We start from the raw sequence: 21,142 nt of genomic DNA on the forward strand, positions 1-21,142 counted from the left end.
GTCATAACGCTGGCCTTCATCAGCCTGAGAGAAGTTCAGTACACTTGATGAGCTTGTTTACTACAGAGTCCAAATAACAGCTCATATCAGGTGAAAGGAGTCAGAACTCTGCAAAGTGTGGAAGACTCGCGCGCCAGCAGCAGAGGGCACTTTAGGAGAGCGCGTGCATTCAGTAACGTGACACCGCCAGTGCTGAAAATGAGTCAGCGCCTTTCGGGCCCCGCTGTCCGCGATGTGGGTGTGTGTGAGAGAGATTCCTCCGGACCACACCCTGCTTCCACAGTTCCAGGAAAAAAAAAAACTTTTCACAGCTGCCCACTTCTGCCAGTGCTTCTCTGAATAACAACATCGAGAACATAAAACAACCCCACACTAAAACTTGGAGTACAGCATTAAAGACAGTTTAAGGCTTTGTGAGTGACAGCGGGAGGATATCGCTCTTCTCTCTGGGACTGAGAGCCACCGACGAGGTTGACGTCTCGTAATTTGGTAAGATGTTGTTATATTCTTCCCATTCTGTCAGAAACACCGCTCATGGTGAAGGTGGTGGTGTTTGTGTTCTGGCTGAGCTCGCTCACACACCTGGAAAAGCTTTTTTGGGGGGAGTTAGCGGAGGTTTGGTAACTGGGTGGAGTGGGTCTGTGTGTAAACGCTTTTAGGATAGCCATCTTTCTTTTTCAGTTCAGTCGACAAAACTGAAATGTTAAACACGAGACACAGCTCAGATGCTGAGTTTTCTTCTTTTTCCTTTTGAATGTTACATCGTTGCTTATTTTTTGCTGTCAGAGATGAGTTACAGGGCGGGTAAAGGCGGCCCTCGTAGCGGGGAAGACAGCTGTTAGCAATAACGTTAATGAGTGCGCCCTTAAAGGCAACGGAGCTCTTGATGATTTCTAATTCGCTGATGTGCTGTCGAGTCGTGTGAGACGTCGTGTCAGTTCTTAGTCAGTGTGCCAGTCTACACACATACTTGTGCACAGTCTGTTATAGTTAAATAATAAGTGGCTGACGTTCAACAGGACTTTACCCGATGAATATTGTTTTGGGAGTCGGTTGGGCTTAAGCCTGAGTTTTGCTTTGCGGAAGTTGACCGTAAACATGTAAACACAAACAGGCTAAATTGAAAAATGCCCAACACAGTTGCCCAAATGTATGATGACATCTCCGTGTGTCTGGTTTCATCTGACCAGCCTTTACACAGTGTTAGTCATCTACTGTTGTGGGGGGTCAAAAGGGAGCAACCAAATGTTACATTTAATTTTAGGTTTAGTGGCAAATGTGTTATAAGAACCAGGAAACGCATAACAGGCTTTATCTAGCCTAAGCTAGATTGCAAATCCCCTCCCTGGTGTCTGGTGTTTGATCAGCTTTTGATAGGACAAATAAAACCTTAAATGCAGCATAAATTCATAGATAGGATAAGTAACTGGATGTTGGTTCTACCACAAAAAAGGAACACCAAATGAAAGCAATACTCAATAATACTGAACAACAGCATTCCCATTTTCTGACATCCTCGATTAATTATTTTTGTACAATTCATTTTAATAATCTGCTGATGTTTACTGTACATGTAGAGAATGATGAAGCAGAAGTATGCAAAAAAATCTGTTTATCTGATAATAAAAAACAGGATAAAATAACAAACAGGTTTTAAGTTAGCATTCAAGTTAAAGTTCACTGCTGTGTACAATGTAAAATGTCATGATTGGGCAGGAAAGCATGTGCGAGAATGTAAAGGACAAAGTCTGTTGCAGGCGTATTGGATTAGAAAGAGTCAGCAGCATTAAAAAAAATGCATGACTTCTTGCCCAGGCAGAAATAATGAAGCTCAACAAAAAGGAGTGATTAAAAGCTTTGCCAAACCGGTTCTCAGTGTTCTTGTGTGGTGCTTCTGTAACTGTGTCCATCCGCATGACAGGCTTCACGTAACAAAAGCATTTCTGAGTCACAGGGCTTTGCTCTGAGTGACGTGTTTGTGCCATGCCAGATGAATGTAAACAGACTAGTTATGTTAGTGTGTTCAGACGACATACGTTACAGTAATAACCACAACCACATGATGACCTGAGGTTGAAGGGAGGATGAACTACATTGAATATGAGTGTATTTTTCGTAAATATTAGAGCTACACCCGCCTGTTCAAACACACATATGAACCTGCTGCCTTCTCATGTCTCAGTGACTATGAAGCAATCAGCTTTGTCCTCATTCCACAAGGATCAGCTGAAGCACTTTTTCCATTGATTGTTTTCTGTCCTGTTGCTTGGTGCTTAGTATGTGAGGTAATGGCAACAAGAGGTGGAGCCAGCTCTTGAATTCCTTTACTGCGTATATTTCCCTAAAAGTCCCACTGAAAATGCAGCACTTTCAGAATAACTGAGCAAACTGTATTGTGCTTTAGAAACACATCAGCCTTTTAAGATAGCAGTTTGGTGTCTTTTGTAAAATCAGCAGAAGTAAATTGCCCTTTTAATTCTTTATGTTTCACACTGAAAAAGTAGGTACACTTAGGTCTCAAGAACCCAGTGTACTGACCATCTCAGTTCTTTCAGCAGCATGGAATACTTGGGCCTCATGTTGTTGCATGATGTTAGCGTGCATGTGGTTATTATTAGAAATTTCCCTTTGGGGCCCGTGTGGTGGTTCCTGGGTATGTGGTGGGTTTTGTGAACCAGTGTTGAGCAAATCCTTCTACTCCGTGAACCCGATACACACCCAAGTGTGTACAGTAAGGTGCATGGTAATTACTCTGGCAGGAGCCCAAGCCCAGCTATTACCCAGACCTTAATGTGCACGCACACCAACAGTGGCTCCATGCAGAGCCCTAAAGCTAAATGGAGCTCTGTTGTTGTCGCCAAAGGCACAACTGTGCATTTTCAGGCAGGCGGGAGGGCAGCGTGGACACCTAAGTTTGCTAATGTCATAACGCAAAAAAAAGTGAAAAAGTGATCCTGACAGTGATCCTGAACACACTGCCAGTGCAGTGGAACCATACCTGGATAGAAAAACGCACAGTGGGACATTGTCAGAGTGTGGACCTCAACAGTAATGAAGTAATGTGAAATTACAAGAAGGCTGCCTTAGAGAATTCAGGTTGTGATGAAGAATAAAGGTGGTCATAAGTCAGGTAAAAACCGTATCGGCCTTATATACCATGTATGTTTGCCCATGTTTCAATAAATTGCTGTACCTATTTCCCTTTTTCCTGACTTTTTCAATGTGCATTATAAATCTTTTACTGACGATGACAGTGTACAGCAAAACCTTAAAGAGCACAGTGTGGGGGATCACTCCCACTAGGCTTATATCTGGGACTCTCCACCATTTGACCTTAGAACTGAAGAAGCTTCTCGGATGAGAGGTGAAACGTCTTCAAGTAACTTAAAGAAGTCCAGACGCTTTTCTTTGCAAGCTCCTTTGACTTAAAGAGCACATGTTGGTGATGCTTCCGACTGTCTTACCTCTGCTCCCTGTAGTCCCTGCATGTTGTGAACTGTATTTCCTCCCCTCCCTTCCGCACAGGCATCATGTCACACTACCCTCCAGGGTACGACGAATCTCATGGCTCACTGTATGGACCTCAGGGTGGGAACTACCCACCACCCCCTCCATATGGATTCCCATCATATGGTGGTTCACAGCCAGGCTATCCCTCTGCTCCATACCCTTCTGGTCCAAATGCCCCTCTGTACCCAGGCCAGCCAGCTGGCTACCCTCCAGGCCCTTATCCAGGGCAGCCACAGCCTGCTGGACATCCAGGATCTCGCTACCCGAATCCTCCTCCCATGCCTCCTGTCGTTCCACCTACAATACCATCAGATGTCCTGAGCTCTGGTAAGACTCTGGCTTGTAACGTGTATCCTCTAATGACATTATCTTTTTAATAAAAGGAGAAAGCATCCTGCTACTGTGTGCTCACACAACACCTAACAATGATATCATTCCAGTATTGAACTAGAGCCATTAGTCAGCTAGTGCATGATGTAGGTTAAGGAATATTACAACAAAATCCACCTATAGGAGTTCTTAGTCTCATAGAGTTATACATTAGAGCTTCTTTGTTTCATTTTTACACTTGTGAGTGGACTATCAAGTGAATTTTAATAAATAAAACAAAATATGCATATTTTAATTGTAATAAAGTTTACCTAATGAATAATGCTTCTTGTTGCTCTTTGTAGTCAGTGATTGCTTTTCTATCTACTGATGATACAGGTGATGAGTTTGCAGCAAGTGGCAGCGATTGGGACAGTCTGAGCATTCGGCATACCTTCATCAGAAAGGTAAAGCACCACAATCTGCATGAAATTACCTATTTTACTGTCCTGTGCAATAATTTATCCAGAGGAGTGCTTAATAACACTTTTAAGTTACTTTCAGAATCATTTAAGACTCATTACAACACCCACACCCAAAAGAAAAGGGCAGATTGACAGCACCAATTATGACATGTCATTGCAGGCTAAACAAAGTGGAAAGTGCTCATTAGGAAAGATCTTGCGTAGGCCAAGATGGTACGCTTTCCTTACCTAGAGCTATCTTATCAGCTAAAAGTTGTATTGTCAGGAAAATTACATGTATATTTGAAAAAAATCCACATCATTTCCTGGTTAACAGTCAAATTTTGGCAGAATGTATTCAATTCAATTCATTTTTATTTATATGCCAAATTACAACAACAGGTGCCTCAAGGCGCTACAAAGAATGTATTTCTTTATGCAAAATGGCAAATTTTCTTTGAGATGTGTTCAGCAACACTGGCCAGAGTGATTTTAGCCTTGCAGCTGTTGTTCATGTGTTTTGAATGGTTGGATGAGCTTTGACTCGTGATGAGGTTTTCTAATGGACTAGTACATGGGACTATATAAGTGAATATACAAGCCTTCGGGATTAATAAAGTATTCTGATTCTGATAACACATACACAGCAGCAGACCAGAAAAAGATCATTATATCCAGCTTTGTTTACTGAGACAGAAAAGTAGCCTCATCACAGATGCAGAATTTTCCAAATAAAGAACTCTAGTAGTCTCAGAGGACAAGCATCAGTCTCTAAACTACTTCTGTGGAGGGGAAACAAACCAAGCACGGGGGGGGGTTGGCTAAGACATGCAGCATTTTATAGAGTATGATGGTGAGAGGTTCTGTTTATTGTTAGATCCAAATTTGACATTTGTGACACTGACTGAAAGGTCAATGACAGAGCATAAACTGGGGAGAGGATGAGTTATTCTAATAATAACTTTATTTGTATGGCCTTTTTAAAAACACCCAGTGCTTCACAGTTTGTACTGTAAGCACATTAGATAATAAGTGTAAATAATTATACATCTGTGTACTATACATACTATATAACAGGAGACGGCCTTTTGCTATATAAGGATACACAGGAGCTATGACAGCTTTACAAGAGAATTAACCTGTGTGTGTGTTTTAGTCTCAGCTTCTCTGGTCAGTGCTTTGGTTGCTTGTGTGTGCTAGTCTACACGAGTCCCTGCCTTGAAAACTGATAACCCTTAAACTGTTTAGAAACAGATGAAAGTGGGTGTAGATATTAGAAGGCAGAGTGCAGCCTTGCTTTGATTCTGGTATTTTAAGGATTTCACTTATGTGCCTTCTTCATCTGTAACAGTAGGGCAGTTAAACGAAGACACAGTGAAACAGAAAGCATAGGAGAACAGCCAAACTAAGTTTACTTGGCACTGAACTTGAGAGCTGTCACTGAGTGTTGTTTTGTTGGGTTTCCTGTACACAACCTTTCTGGCTCGAAGTTAAATGGATAGTGTGTGAACGTGCGACACATTTGTTTTGGTTTGCAAGCACAGGGTTGTTTTCACTAATGTTGTCTTCCAGTCTTTAGCGATTGCTGTACGAATCCTGGGTTCACTTGAGTCTGGTTGGCAGTGGGACAACAAGCCCAAACACTGGTAAATCTGTAAAGAACTGCTTGAAGAAAAAGACCAGGGAGTGTCTTAAGACTTTTAAATATGCGTGGTCACCAGATCTCGTCTCCTATGAGTTTTTGTGATGCATTTGTAACTGGATAGCTATGAATGGCTCTGTTGACTTTACTCTTGGCACTGACTGTTTTGCCACTTCAAAAGGTGGAGTGTCAAATCTCTTCCCCCAACGTGCTTTCCCGGACTGGTGTCCTGGTTTGCTACATCCTGATTCCAACATAGTCTTTTGTTTTGTATAGTTTTATTGTTGACAAGCTCCAACCTCCTCAGTGTTGGCATGATTTATTTTAAATGAACAACAAAAGCACATAAAATAAATAATTATATGTTACATTGTAGCTTAAAAGATTCCACCATATTTTGAGAAAATGTATAATTCATAACTACATACTGCTAGTTTGTTTTTCTTTTTTTTGTATCATATGCAAATGAGCACAAAGATATGTCAGACACAAACTGGACCAATCCAATAGCTTCTGTATTCAGAGTATAAAAAATTGTGAATATTTTTTTCTTTTTAAGGTGTATTTGATCTTGGCGTGTCAGCTCCTGGTCACCACAGCCATTGTCGCCATATTCACGTTTGTGTGAGTATACAGATTGTGTTCTTTCTCAGGCTCTTTGCGTGTGAGCATTTCCTGGTGTTAACTGGGCCTCTCTTTGTTACAGCCAACCTGTCAAATCTTTTGTAAGGCAGAACTCAGCTGTGTACTGGGCATCATAGTAAGTCTCCCTCTGTGGTAACATCATTCGAAGTGATGTGCTGACTCATGGATAAGAACTGTACCTTTGTGATTCATTTCTACATTTTAGCGCGGTGTATTTCATCACCCACATCGTGCTGGTCTGCTGCAAGGGCCCCCGGTGAGTGTGATTGCCTGCTTTTATTATGTTTTAAGAGGAAATACTCGTACTTGAACAGTTTTAAACCAACGTTGTACTGAAAGCCAACTTATTTTGCAGGAGGAAGTTCCCATGGAACATGATTCTGCTCGGCCTCTTTGTAAGTATGACTTGTGGTTGTGGTCATTACCAGCAGTTTCCTGGACTTGGATCAAGTCATACTGAAACCCTTTTTGTCTTTGTCAGCGAGACATTCCATCCAATGACAGCCTTATCACAGTACTTGAAATGTAATTTTGATATCAGAGCCAAGCTGTGAGTCACCACATTTGTTTGCATTTTACCTGTTGATACGTTTGAGTGTTCAGTTTATCAGCTCGAACAGCAACATGACTGAGCTGTTTTATGATCTGCATTTTGTCACATAATAAAAGGTTTTGTGGGTTTTTTATTCTGTATTCTTATTTCCTGAATTGTCACGTGGACTTGTAGGAGTCCCACATGACACTGGGACTTTTATCACAGTATTGTGTTGACACTGAGTTAGACCGCATGTCAAGATTATGCTGTTTGTGGTTGGACAAGAAGTGTTTCATTGTAGTTATATCTGATCTTTATTTTTTTGTGAAACAGACTCTGTCTTTGTCGTATATGACTGGAACCATATCCAGGTAAAAAAATATATATACAGTCCCTTTCATGTGATAAAAAGATTCTGATGGTTTCCTCACTGCTGACTGTGTGTTGCGCTTTGGTTTTAGTTACTATGACACAAAAGCAGTGTTTCTTGCGCTGGGAATCACAGCTGTCGTCTGCATCGCCGTCACAGTGTTCTGCTTCCAGACGAAGGTAGGGGCGTGCACGTTTCTGCTTATCAGCTTTAAATCTCCACAGTGTGTTTGTTCATGGCCACACGTTGAGATGCCTGCTGTCAATTTCTCTTTGTAGGTCGACTTCACCAAGTGCCAGGGCCTTTTCTGTGTCCTCGGTATCGTCGTGTTCGTGACTGGCATCATTACAGCCATCGTGCTGTCCTTCAAATACGTGAGTTACTGCTGTTGTGAAGACTGTGACTGTTTCCTGACACCTTCTTGGGTTTTCTTGTTATCTTAATGACTATTTGTTGTTGCAGATATTTTGGCTTCACATGCTTTATGCGGCTATAGGAGCCATAGTTTTCACTCTGGTAAGTATTTCACTTTAAAGTTACAAAGAAGTGGAAAAGTCACCTTAAATCTTACAGCAGCCCTCATTGTATTTGTTGATATAGTGCTCAGTTTTTTTGTAACTGTTTGTGTCTTGCAGTTCCTGGCATATCACACTCAGCTACTGATTGGAAACAGAAAGCACTCCATTAGTCCAGAGGAGTACGTGTTCGCTGCACTCTCCATCTACGTCGATATAATCCAGATCTTCCTTTTCCTGTTGCAAATTATTGGTGCTTCCACCAAATAAAAATCCAGCGGCACAGTGTAGTGAAATCATTCCATGCTTTTGAAAAGCTTTACTTTTCCAATAGACATTAAAAGATTTTTAAGACCATGGTGCTCTTCAGGGAAAATGTCTAAGGGCTGAATATGAGATTTTACATTGTAGATTAAACCTAAACTGCTGCTCAAATGTTTGGGGTCACGCTGATACACCCTTTTCTTGAAAGGAAGAACTTTCATCTAATAACAAATTAACTTGATCAGAAATGATCTGATCAATTTAATGACAGTTAATTGTAAATGTCCAAATTATGTGAGATTATGTAAATTTATGGTTTGGGATTTTCATAAGAAAACTGGAGTTAATTTCAGCATTATCCCTCCTGTATTGCTGAGGTGTATTGTGTTACCTAATGCAGGTTTATCACGGGACCAGGCTTATTGATCCCTAGACAAAAAAACTTTCCAAACACAGCTGAAAGCTGATAAAGGAGCGTTCTAATGTAGTTAGAGTATAATCTAGTATAATCACACGAAATGCTTCAATCAGCTAAGTAAATGATTAGCTTCTTTAATCTGTTCTCAGCTCTTGTTACATGGTCAGTCTTTTTACATGGAAAAACTTGCATTTAAGTAACAGGGTGTGCCATGAAAGTGGGCTTCTGTGTTTATGATGTAATTTTCCACCATATATATTGTATTGGAGTTCCATCTACTGTGTTATCCATGTGGAGGTGTTAAAGCATGCTAGTCTGCAGTAAGCTAATGTTTAGATGTTCAGTTAACTGGATGACTTAACAATAATAACATTTATTTTCTTGTTCTGTGATCCAGCCATGACCAGCTGATCAGAGCTGTGGTAAAAATTAATGATTTGTTTTTGTTATTCGTTGGATTTTTTTTTTCATCCCCTGAACAGAAAAGTCAAGGCGTGGACTGAACCATTGTTTCAGAGAGCTGTACTAAGGAGACCTTTAAAAAAAGTTATGACTAATTTAGGGCTGTTAATGTTAACGCGGCTTTATCCGTCATCATTATTAACGCAATTTTAAATTTTCAACACAATTAAACCATCTGGAGCGCAGAATGGACAAACTTTGTGCAAACTGCCCAAATAGCCTTGATGCATGCAGGGATTTTGAGTCATTTTCGCTCCAAATGGGTTAATTGCATTGAAAATTTTGATCGTGATCATCATGACGACAGATTAATCCACGTTAATGTTGACAGCCCAAGAATAATTCCATTTATCTTTGTTTGTATAATATCTCTGATCATGCCTTGTTAAGTGTTTTTGTTTTTTTGCAAAGTAAGGATATTTTAAAGTGATGCCCCCCAAAAATCTGAGCATTAGTTTACATCACCCAAAAATGCACTTTGTATGAAATCTATATTTGTTTTTATATACTTTAACAGCTTATCGGTGGTTATGACGAATACTATTACCTAACTATCTACAGACACTTGAATCCCATCTGCAACATTTATTCCATATTACTGGACTTAATGCAGAAAGTGTCTGATCTCTCTTCTGTGTATGAACATGTACAGCTACAAATGAATTCTCCCATGTGTCTAAATGCTACAAGAACAAGGCAAATCCTAAAGTGTAACTTTTTGAGATTATGAAGTACAGTAGGGGTGGGCATTGCCACATTTGATCTCAGTTACTCAAGTATGAGCAGAGTCAGATTTTTGGGACATGTCCACCCCTGAAGCACAGCTCGGCGCCACTAATGGCAGCCACGGCTCTGCTATATTACTTTATTCAGATAAAGTAATATAGGTCACTTTATTTGAATTGTACTCCTTTATATCACTTCAGTGCCTTCACCGTGTCAATGTCTGTTATTTTAAATTTTTTTAACTTTACAGAATACAGGGTTATAATATGTTTTATAGAGTTATTATATGTGTGCCTGTAAATATAGTTGTGTTAGTCAGATGTGGGTCAGACAGCGAGGGCTGGCAGGGCGGGATTTTTCCACACAGGACAGCATTATCGGTGCCGTGTTGTTAAAGTACTGGAACATTTCTGAACTCCAGTCTTTCATTGTCCAAATGTTTCTCCTGAGATGATCAGCTAAGACCATTAATGACATATTTAGAGCACAGCTTAAAGTTTATAAAAGCCACGAGTCAAATCAACAGAGGCAGACATGTTTACTGTACACCACGGATGGTTAGTGTGGAAGAGGGGGTTGTAAATATATCAGTGCTACAGAAAATCTATTTGCTTATCATTATAAATAAAGTTTTCTTTTAGTCTTAATGTGATTGTACCAGTGATGATTTTATTCAAATATACATTTACCTCTGACATGGGTGAACTTTACATCAGTGTTCTGATCAGTCTTTAATCCAAGAGTCTCTGTGTGGGATACTGTGCATACGATGCAAATCACAGCTGCAACATAAATTACTGGTCGAGTTTAACATCCACTGCATGATGGCGGTAGCGACTCCCTTCGTATTCGCCTTCATTTGATCTTTTCATCCTCTGTCTGATCTTTAACTGTTTCAGTCTGTTTTTGTCCACTTGTCTCTTGGCCAGGAAGAAGCTGATTATTCCTGTAGGGAGACCGATAATCCTGCACAGAGAGGAAAGAGACAAAATATTTATACAGTACTGATGGCTCTGTCACACTAGAGAATAACAGGACAGCAAGTTCTACGCAGCTCGGGAAAACTGGTGGTTCCCCAGTGACTGCGCTGAACGTGAACGACAAATCTGCACCTAATATATCTTGCTCTTTAAAAAAAAAAAATGTATTAGTAGCCTGTGTGGATGATATTCATCCAAGTTGTATTTTGGATAGTGAATCTCTCTTTTGGAAAATTGTGCAAAGTTTTCTCTTTTAGCCACAGTAGCATTATATGGAAGAACAATTGTTTCACTGTTATTGTCTGCCAATTGTGTTTCTGGGACTTGAGGAGGACACATCAGTAACATTAACATGCAGGCAACACAGGAAGGTGACCAAAACATAACATTAAAATTACCTTGGAAAGAAAAGCATCTGGACTTTAAGTTTCTTGAAGACGTTTCACCTCTCATCCGCGAAGCTTCTTCAGTTCGAAGAGTAATTGGTGGAGATTCACAGATTTTAAGCCCTATGGGAGTGGCCCTAAGAGGGACATGGACCCCGTCATGGATCCTCCGTCTAATCACATGAGCCTGGGTGTGGGTCACAATGAGCCAAGGTTTTCGCATGAACCCATTGCGAAACCTAGCCCTTCCCTATCACATGATTTACTGAGGTCAAATGGCCCAAGATGTGAGTGGGCGTTAGGGCGTCTGGGAAGGGATCTCAAACTGGATTATAGATGCAGACAGTTGGTGTCGTAAGCCACCACCTCTATTCAAAGATGGTTGTTCACAGTGGACATAATGGCTCCTAACACTTTCAAACCATCTGTCTTTGTCCAAAATGTGAACATTGGCATCCTTGTTTTCACAGGATGAGAGGTGAAACGTCTTCAAAATATGAAGAAGTAGTCGTCCAGACGCTTTTCTTTCCAAGCTCTTTAGACTACGATGACCTGGATGACTGAAAGCCTTCACAGACATTACAGTTACCTAATAAATATGAACTTAAAGACACAGGAAGTTTTTAGTAAGTGCTCTAATAATATTTCCTCTAATTGCCAGCCACCTCTTTTCAAGGGACCAAATATAATTGGCCAGTGGACTCAAAATTGGTTTCATGGACAACATGAGCTAAGCCTTAACTTAATTTAACCCCAAGCAATCTCCTGAAGATTGCCTGGGGCATTCTTTAGGTGCCTTCCCAGTGTTGACAAATGTCCAGCTGGTATAACCACACTTCCTCAGGGACTTAAAGGCCAGATTAGGTATTGCATAGAAAAGCAAGATCAGTTTGAAAGGTGAGCAATTCAAGCAGAAATACTAACTGATATTCACCGAGATCTATTCAAGTACTTTAAAAACACTTTTCAAACCCCCATCAACACCTCACTTCGCTGTCACACAGTTACTGTAAACTTTTGCAGTTAGCACTAGAGCGCGTTTTCTTTGAGAAAACAGAACAAAACCGAGAGGTTTTCGAAGAAAAGTGAAAAGTTCTGCATTTGTCAAGCAGCTGACTTGAACAAGCAACCAAGCATGCACTACAATCAGAAGAACTGCAGTAAAGGCCAATCACCCATGCTCTAGCTGTAGGCTTTAGGCAGTCAAACAAACAATCAAAAATAAACATTTTTATTATCATGCTAGCCCAATTATATTTGAGCCTCTGGAAACGAGGACTGCATAAAAAGCGTGTCATTTCTAATCTTTTTAATCGTTCTTTGACACACCTCTGACTTGATTTGTCAGTGCTGTAGCTTCTATATCTCTCTCGCGGGTTTTGGTCAAAAGAGAGAAATTACCAGGCAAAGCCGATTTTCACCATAGGGTTCTTGGCTTTTCTCTTGGGGATGTATTCAGGACCCTCTGGTTCCTCTACCTCCTCCTGGGCTCTGCCTCTGTCGGTATTCTGGGTCTGCTCGCTCCTCTGCGTCTCCATCCTGGAGCAGGCAGCAGGGGAGACGTGCAGCCGCAGGCTCGGACACACGGCCCGGCTTTGACTGCTCTGTCTGAGCAGCCACCGGCCGGAGAAAAGGTGCATACCTGTTGACACAAATTACACCAGTACTTTAAAAATCTTACTTCATTTGCGACCACGTCGATATGAAGTCTTCTTAAAGTGCTAAACTAAAGCATATAAAAGGTTATTTACAAAAAATAACTATATTAAAATAAACAACTTATCGCCGCCGACCAAAATATAATTCCCTTAATTGTGAACTTTTTTTTATAACGAATAAAGCCAATAATTAAACCTTTCAGTGTTGTCCGGACTGTATTCACTGTGGACGCCGCCATGTTTGTTGCGTAATTGAAACGGACATGCGCAGTCGCAACAACGGGAGCTGCTGCCACCTAGTGGTACTCATTTAGATTTTGTATTATTTTAATGCCGCAGGCAACAAAAGACACATGAAGCAAATTTGTGTTTTTCAACATTTTATTCATTGTTCCAACATTTCATTCAGAAAATCATAATTATAATACAAAAACACTTTAAACCATGGACGTAAACCATGCTGTATGCTTATAATATACAGTTATTCAAAGTCAACAATAAACTAAGTCAAAGAGAAGTGAATAAACAGCTGGAGAAGAGGCCAGTATATTTACATCTGTTTTTGTTTTGTTTTATCTTTTTAAATCTAAAGAATATTTAGATAAATCCTCGTATCTTTGTACAGCAGCGAAACATCTCCAATGCCACCATTATGAGCATTAAACACACTATGAACAATAACTCTTGTTTGCCACAAAGAAGCAGGGATCAATTTGAGGACAGGAGTTTAGTCTTCCAGGATGTAGTTGGGGTTTACAACCAGAACAGATTCCTCTTCTGTGCTTGCAGACTCTGAGCCCTTCAGCCCAGCCTGAGACAGCTGGATGAGGATGTGATCCTTGAGGAAGAGATTTGTGTGGGAGATCGTATAAATGAACATGTCTGCACTTAGAGAATCGCTGACTCATTATCTTTTCACATTTTAAGATGGTAGACTTACATAGTGCACCAGCCTGTGGATGACCTTCTCTATCAGCCCCTTCCTATTGATGAGCTCCTCCTCAGAGTCGATCTCTGACTCGATCTCCTTCAGATACCAGTTGACCACTGCACTTTTCTTCAGATCCTCCTCTTCCTCAGCTGCAACACAGATTAGCAAGAAAAATGTGAAAAGAAAAAGAAAAAGAACAGTGACAGAACAGACAAGGAAATGAGATGGAAAACAGACTGGAGGGAGGAACATCTCTTACCATCCTCTGCTCTGCGCAGATGCAGGACGAGCAGGTTGGAGATGCGTTTGTACTCGGCGAAAGACAGACGAAGAGATGGTTTGGACTGGCTCCCAGGCTCGCCGTGGCCATTGACACCGCCAGCGTGTCCATTAATTCCATTAGTAAGGCCAATGACACCATCCACGTTTCCATTTACTCCATTCGGGACGTTACCTGCAAAGATGCAGAGAAGAGTTTACGTTAAATAAACAGCGGTGATGGATGGTGTCATTTCACATCTTCTCTATATTGATAGTACCTTCTTCCTGCTGCTCCTCCTCTTCCTCCATTTCATCCTCCTGTTCCAGGTTGATGTCTGGCGTCTCCACTCTGATGATAGATTTGTTCAGAAGACGGAACGCTTCCTTCACGTGTTTGGGCTGAACCTAGAAGCATGGGATGAAAGGGCAAGAGTTAATTCACAGTTTGGCCTTTTATTTTGAAAGGATGTCTTTTTGTTCCCCTCATTTTGGTTAAAGTGATACTCAGGGTGGTTTTGCAGTATTAAATTTTATCAACCACACTCAGTATCGAGTGTTGCATGAATGAAGCTTGTGTGTCTTCGCACGTACCTCATCACAACAGTGCATACGTGCCATGGCCTCTGAGAGGCGGATCATGCTCTCCAGCTGTCGCACAGTTATCCTCCAGGCAGATTTGGACACGCCCCCTGAGCCGTCACGCTGGCGGAGACGCTTGTACTGCTCGACGATGAACTCTTCTGATTCGCTGGAGATCTACGGAGGTCCAGAAGTTAATATAAAGGAAATGTGTTAAACAGTAAAAACTGGGTCGCTGGTGTCGGCGTGTGGGGACACCAGCACACCCACCTTGGGTTTGAACTGCCTGGCGAAGAGCAGGTATCTGCGGATCTCATCCAGGGAGTACAGTCTGTCCACAGACTCCTCCACACGGGAGTGCAGATCCACGATGCGTCTGGCGATAGCGTAGTCCGTCACCTATGACAGGTGCAAATCGTTAGCTGCAGTATTCAACTAAATTATCATATTTAAAAAAAAAAAAAAGGACAAAATAAAAGACATGAATAGAAACAACCAGTAAGCACAGGATGCTCAGACTACGCTCATTTGCATGTACCTCATTGCACTCGTCCACCAGGATGAAGAAGAGATCAAAGCGGCTCATAATGGGAGCGGTCAGGTTGACGTTCTGCTTCAGACTCTTGCTGCGGTCGTAGCGTCCGCTGACAGGGTTAGCAGCAGCCAGGATGGATGTGCGAGCGTTCAGGGTAGCCTGAGGAGAGAAGCGGAGGAACAGTCTGGTTATTCTACTGCAGAGACGAACGATCGAATATGATAGCAGTGTAACTTCCGCTTGTGCTGCATAAACGCGAGTGTTTAAAGCGCAAAGCTTTGAAAGCGTCACCTTGACTCCGGCTTTGGTGATGCTGATGGTCTGCTGCTCCATGGCTTCATGGATGGCCACCTGGTCTTTGAGGTCCATCTTATCAAACTCATCAATACAGCAAACACCCTGAAATCAAACCAGTTAACAAGTTTTACTTGCACTAATTACATAAAGAAACTTTTTTGTTTTTTTTAAATATAACAATACACTGTTCACTGTTCTTCAGAACTCATGACACTCACGTTGTCGGCGAGCATCAGAGCTCCAGCCTCGATGACAAACTCATGTGACTCCTCGTCTCGGACCACGGCCGCCGTCAGACCTGCAGCAGTGCTGGCCTTGCCGCTGGTGTACACCGCTCTGGGACTGAACTCCTCCACGTGCCTACACAGGCACACACACTCAAATCAACACTGCTGTACAACAAATGTCTACAGCAAAGAGAGCACTGAAAAGTGTTTGTGCCAGAAGATGGAACAAAGAAAAGCTTTATGCAAAGCTAATCAATGAAGGTGGAAACTGTGGAACGTACTTGAGGAACTGGCTCTTGGCAGTGCTCGGATCTCCCACAATGCACACGTTGATGTCTCCTCTGAGCGAGGTCCTTTCCATGGTCGTCTTGGGAACGCCTCCAAAGAGCATCAGCAGGATGCCGCGCTTCACCTCATCGTTACCTGCACCATCACGTTAACGTTTAACTCACAAGTCACAGCTTTGATAAAGAACTACGAGAGCGTCCTCCATTGGAGAAAAAGGCTAGACGGGGGGTTCGATCACTGACCGTGGATGGTGGGGAAGAGGCTGGTGCACAGGTTGTGGTACAGGTTCTTGTCCTGGCTCATCTCAAAAACCTTCTCCCACTCTTTCTCTGTCATCTGGCTCTTAATGCTTTCAGCCGTCTGCTCCTCCTCCCGCAGCTCTTTACCGCCAAACTGTGATAAAGACGGCACACATTTGTAATCACACAGCAAGATTTGTAGCCGTTTGCATTTTTAGACACATGGGCGAGCGCTTCTTACCCGTGGGTTGGTTGGCGCCACGTTGCAGGCCAGGAAGGCCAGCCTGTATGACAGCTCTCTGACTCCCAGAGCTTTCAGTCCTCTCAGACCATCAGACTCAAAGCCCTGAGGACCTCCTGCTATACGGGTACTGGTCTCTGCTCGCACACCTGGAAGTAACATCCATACAGTCATGAGAACCAAAACAAAACACCACAAGACATAGTTTTGACCATAAATGGTTAAAATTTTAAAAAGTACCAGGTGTGCTGAGCTGTGAGACATCCGGCACGACAATCAGGGTCCCAGTGAAGTCACAGCGGTCTCCAGCCTGAGCCGTCTCCACAGCCTCTGCCCTCAGGATGATCTCAAGAGAGCGTGGGATCGAACCGCGAGGCAGCTCCGCCTGCGTCTCCTGGATACGCACCTGGATACACAAACAGGGTACACAGGGTCAAAATCAGACTCATTCATCCATGCAGACAGACATCCTTTATCACAGTTACCTTCTGAAAGTCGATGAACTTGGATTTGTGCGTGTCGAGGTGGAAGCGGGAGCGGTTGTTGCACACGGGGTTCCTGCAGATGGTCGGAGGAGAGTATTTGAATTGCTGAGAGACATCTTTGATCACTGCCTGGCAGTCCATGCACAGGAAGGTACCGCTCACCTGCACCAAAGGAAGCAGGATGGGTTTAATGACAAAAGACAAGCGTAACGCAACTGAACTTTGTGTCTTCTTCACTGATATAAACATCTCACCAGCTCAGGATGGACTGGGTGCGTTCTCACCACCTGACCGCTGATTCTCACCAGGCTGCCAATACGCATGGAGGACAACTCACGGATCCTATTTATTTATTTAACACAGGAAAAGGATCAGATTTGGCATTTCATTCCCATTAACATTTACCAGTGAGAGATGCATCATTCCTGCTTTATGCACCACAACTTAAACACCATTTTGTTCCAATTGATTCAAGCCAAGCAGACATTTCTACAACCATCTTTGCACTAAAGCAATCTAGCTGCATAAATGGCAGCTCAGACCAGATAAATGGAGATGTACATGGTGGTTTGGTTAACAGTGTCTTACTTGTGTCTGGTGGGCAGCTCCTCGATAGCGACGTAGAATTCTTTGTTGAGGGGGACGTTCCCGTGATCCCGAGCAAAGTTGCGCACTGCTCTGCAGAGGTAGGGATACACTCTGGAAACAGACAATCCTTCAGGTTACCCCACAGCTTATTTCCACAGCACTGAACTGATGGTTTGAAATGCAGCAGCGCACTCTCCCACCTCAGTATTTAGATGAGATATGATGGAAGCACCTATGACTTGGTGGGCTTGCTCACCTGTAGTACTCCTCCTGGATGGTGGTAGCCAGTTCCTGGTTGAAACCCTCCAAGTCGGTGAAGCTCACCAGTAGGGTGTTCCTCTCAGGCCTGATCAGCTCCTCGGCCTCCCGGACATACTTCACCTCCCCATCCCCGCTCTGAAATCTGCAGGGTGACGCAGGAATCGGGCGAGAGTTAAGAAAAGCAGTGAAAAGACACCAATAGCAGCCGATCAAAGTAGCACTCGATCCTTATAATTGCTGATTACAAGAGCGATGTCAAGCCAAGCACGTTTCGGCCGACAACAATACGACACGGTCGCTGCCGCCTCACTTACTCCTCTAAGAAAGCCTGGAATAACTTCTGGCACTTCTCGGCCAGCTCGTCCTTCACCATCGCCCCGGCAGTCTCCGCGGTGGCTGTGGCGACATCCATGCTGCAAGTCCGTCAAACTGCGACAACAAAAAGATACAAAAACAAGTTTGCAAAACAGACACGAGCTGCTCCTCTCTGACACACAGCACGCTCAGCTCCGGACAACAGAGCCCGGTTTCGCGCGAAAAGTGAGACCACGTGATGTTTGGCGCGCCGCTTTCGACCAATGTGCGACGTTATGGAAATATCTCTGAGCTCGTAGCCAATTAGAAGCGGAAACGTAAATTGACGCGGAGCCCTGCTGCCCGTTTTCCCGCGGTACGCTTCCTGTTCTAAGCTGTAGACCCCGGGGAGAGACCGAGCTGTTATCTCAGTGTGCGCGTGTCTTTGTCGAGCACGTGCGTTAAACAGATAGGTTATAAATGAAGAATGAGCTGACTGTCAGCGTCACAGTGAACTTAGCACTTGAGCCATTTCCGGCCAAAATATTTGGACAATTTAAAAGTATGTCATCATCATCATCATCATCATCATCATCATCTTCTTCTTCTTCTTCCTTCTTTCTTCCTCATTGGATCATCCAGCTTCATCTATGAATCGTCTGTTTTCCTTCTGCTTGCCTCCTCCATACTTAGCATCCTTTGCCCAGTATATCTGCTCTCCCTCCTCTGCACATGTGCAAAATATCCCAGTCTTGCCTCTCTTACTTTGTCTCCAAACCGATCAACCCGCCCTGCCTCTCTGATATACTCATTCCTGATCGTGTCCATTCTGGTCACTCCCAGTGAAAATCCCAACATCCAGCTCAAACTGTCCCAGTGTAACCTGCAAACTTGATATTCCATGGAAACTCCTGCCTGACCTCATCAAAACAAGAGGGGGATCAGAGCCAATCCCTGATGTAATCTCACCCCCACCTTGAACACATCTGTCACTCTCACCCCTCTCTTGCTGTCTTACATGTCTTGCACCACCCTCACATATTTCTCTGCCACAACCTCATGCTGTACCACGGTATCTCTCTCACCACCCTATCAAATGCTTTCTCTAGACCCATGTAGTCACAGTGCAACTCCTTTTGACCTTCTCTGCACTTCTCCATGAACACTCTCCAAGAAAACATCACATCTGTAGTGCTATGAAACCATAGTCCTGCTCACTATCACATTTCTCCTCTTAACATAGTTTCAGCAACTCTCCCTCTGTAGTTACAACAGCTCTGCATATCACCACTGTTCTTGAAAACTGGTGCTAGTATTCTTCTTCTCCATTCCTCAGGCATCTTGCTTTCCAGAATTGTGTTAAACAATCTTGTTAATGCACCCAATGCCCTTTCTCCTAGTCATCCCCATACCTCCACAGGTATGTCCACTCACCCTTCTTCATAGCTAATTTCACTCCTTCCTTACTAATCCTCTGCACTTTCCTCTCATTTCCTCATCAGCCCCTCAAAGTACTCCTTCCACCTTATCAGGACATTTTCTTCACTCGCTAATACAGTTCCATCTCTATCTTTAACCACCGTAACCTGTTGCAAATCCTTCCCAGCGCAATCTCTCTGCCAAGCCAAAACTTTTTTTTCCTCCTTTCCTAGTACAACTCACTGTAAGCCTTTTCCTTTGAGTAGAAGCTACTCCCAGCCGCTCCCTTATATTTAATTTTGCAGTTTTACAATGGATGCTAAACACCAAAAGGGGATTTGGGTTTGAGTAAATGTACTTTGATTTAAAAACCGAAAGCATTTTACTGCTGCACATCTGCGGTGAAGCTGTTTTAACTGCTTTATACAAGCCTACATGTCATTTGTCTCTTCCACTAGTGGTTTCCATCCAAAGAAACAAGCTGCTTCAGAGGTCACCAGCTAGAAGTGAGAATTTGTTAGATGGGAATAAAAGACTGAATTTAAAAAAAAAATTCCCAGATCAACTTATTTGCAGTAACGAATGTGTTTGTGCCTCAAAGGTTTAGATGAAAAACTCATCGCACAGCCTCACACATTGTGTGCATTTATGTTTGAAATATGTGTGTCCAGTGTGCTTTATGTTGTAAGCATTTTGTGTGTTTTGCAGTAAATATTATTTTGTAAAGTACTGCTCATGTTTGTGAGGTGAAGGGAGTAAAGTTACAAGTATATCGTCAAAACTGTGCACAAGGACACAAGTAATTGGATTCAACTTGTAAATGTACCACGTGACCACTGGGGGGCAGTGAACACTCACGTTTCTGCATATTTTTATTTTACATGTCAGCTCAGTCAGTGTCAGCGCCTACTAGGTATCTATGTGTTGCAGGGGTGATGCTATCCATGATATGGTGCAGGTCTATATTGCATCATTTCTAAAAGGAAAGTAGTACTACAGTCACTACAGACAATAAAATAATACAATTTTTCCAAAATTGTTTTTCTTATTTATAGTTTTGCGCGGGGACTAGAAAGATACAACTTCAGCTGAATGGTTAATTTTGCACTATGTGTCTGTGTATACTTGTTCCACTCTATTGTTGTAGTTCTGTTAAAACAGTGCAGCTATGGGACAGCAGGCATTGGTGGAAGGTTGGAGTACAAGTTTGTAAGTAAAGGTGCTGTTAATAAAGTTACAACAGTAAAATGAGAAACCACCGACGGATCATGTCCATGTTGTAGAGAGCATTACAGTCCCTGCTTCTTTGTTTTATCACGGTGGCTCCTCGAGACTGGAAAGAACAGCTATTGTGACCTTGTATTCACATCAGTTCAGAATCAGAATCAGAATGGGTTTATTGCCAGATGTTGAGGTTTACAACATTAGGAAATTGCTGCGGTGCTTCAGAGCAGACAATAAGAATTAAAGTGCTATGTAGAAAGAAAGATATGTGCATGAGATATACATGAGATATATACATGAGAATAAGAATTATGAGTGCTACGTAGAAAGATATATACATGAGTTACAGCAGAATTAAAAAAGTAGAAAAAAGTCGACCAAATGAACCC

The 21,142-nt window shown here is 42.5% G+C and overlaps 3 protein-coding genes across 3 annotated transcripts; 1 reads left to right on the forward strand and 2 right to left on the reverse strand.

Annotated features, from left to right (window-relative positions):
* Positions 1-226: 226 nt before the first annotated feature.
* On the forward strand, positions 227-10,514 carry LOC146613881 (protein lifeguard 3-like). Its single transcript, XM_085378097.1, has 12 exons — positions 227-489; positions 3,526-3,837; positions 4,219-4,286; positions 6,485-6,549; positions 6,632-6,685; positions 6,776-6,826; positions 6,926-6,965; positions 7,439-7,476; positions 7,567-7,654; positions 7,754-7,849; positions 7,938-7,991; positions 8,111-10,514. The coding sequence occupies exons 2-12, from the start codon at positions 3,531-3,533 to the stop codon at positions 8,258-8,260; spliced, it is 1,011 nt and encodes a 336-aa protein (XP_085234223.1). The 5' UTR covers positions 227-489; positions 3,526-3,530; the 3' UTR covers positions 8,261-10,514.
* LOC146613882 (uncharacterized) lies at positions 10,507-13,130 on the reverse strand. Its single transcript, XM_085378098.1, has 3 exons — positions 13,081-13,130; positions 12,628-12,868; positions 10,507-10,826 (listed from the first exon to the last, which is right to left on the reverse strand). Exons 1-3 carry the CDS (start codon positions 13,121-13,123, stop codon positions 10,655-10,657), a joined length of 456 nt encoding a protein of 151 aa, XP_085234224.1. The 5' UTR covers positions 13,124-13,130; the 3' UTR covers positions 10,507-10,654.
* A 481-nt stretch (positions 13,131-13,611) lies between these two features.
* mcm6 (minichromosome maintenance complex component 6) lies at positions 13,612-18,228 on the reverse strand. Its single transcript, XM_085378020.1, has 18 exons — positions 18,131-18,228; positions 17,812-17,958; positions 17,556-17,666; positions 17,222-17,309; positions 16,968-17,129; positions 16,723-16,888; positions 16,483-16,631; positions 16,245-16,395; positions 15,996-16,137; positions 15,706-15,847; positions 15,482-15,589; positions 15,194-15,349; positions 14,926-15,054; positions 14,668-14,832; positions 14,355-14,481; positions 14,075-14,269; positions 13,825-13,964; positions 13,612-13,722 (listed from the first exon to the last, which is right to left on the reverse strand). Exons 1-18 carry the CDS (start codon positions 18,226-18,228, stop codon positions 13,612-13,614), a joined length of 2,487 nt encoding a protein of 828 aa, XP_085234146.1.
* Between the last annotated feature and the right edge of the window lie 2,914 nt (positions 18,229-21,142).

This window comes from Diplotaxodon limnothrissa, linkage group LG18, assembly GCF_057381915.1.
Source record: "Diplotaxodon limnothrissa isolate DT_005_m linkage group LG18, D_limnothrissa_male_GT1.1, whole genome shotgun sequence".
Lineage (NCBI taxonomy): Eukaryota > Metazoa > Chordata > Actinopteri > Cichliformes > Cichlidae > Diplotaxodon > Diplotaxodon limnothrissa.

Coding starts and splice junctions, on each gene's coding strand:
- LOC146613881 (XM_085378097.1), top strand. CDS start 3,531: ATGTCACACTACCCTCCAGGGTACGACGAATCTCATGGCTCACTGTAT. Junction 3,838..4,218: donor ATCAGATGTCCTGAGCTCTG/GTAAGACTCTGG, acceptor CTGATGATACAG/GTGATGAGTTTGCAGCAAGT. Junction 6,686..6,775: donor GCTGTGTACTGGGCATCATA/GTAAGTCTCCCT, acceptor TCTACATTTTAG/CGCGGTGTATTTCATCACCC.
- LOC146613882 (XM_085378098.1), bottom strand. CDS start 13,123: ATGGCGGCGTCCACAGTGAATACAGTCCGGACAACACTGAAAG. Junction 12,869..13,080: donor AGTCCGGACAACACTGAAAG/GTTTAATTATTG, acceptor TTGTGTCAACAG/GTATGCACCTTTTCTCCGGC. Junction 10,827..12,627: donor GTGAAAATCGGCTTTGCCTG/GTAATTTCTCTC, acceptor CTCTCTGTGCAG/GATTATCGGTCTCCCTACAG.
- mcm6 (XM_085378020.1), bottom strand. CDS start 18,228: ATGGATGTCGCCACAGCCACCGCGGAGACTGCCGGGGCGATGGTGAAG. Junction 17,667..17,811: donor ATCCAGGAGGAGTACTACAG/GTGAGCAAGCCC, acceptor GTCTGTTTCCAG/AGTGTATCCCTACCTCTGCA. Junction 13,723..13,824: donor TCCACAGGCTGGTGCACTAT/GTAAGTCTACCA, acceptor CTCTTCCTCAAG/GATCACATCCTCATCCAGCT.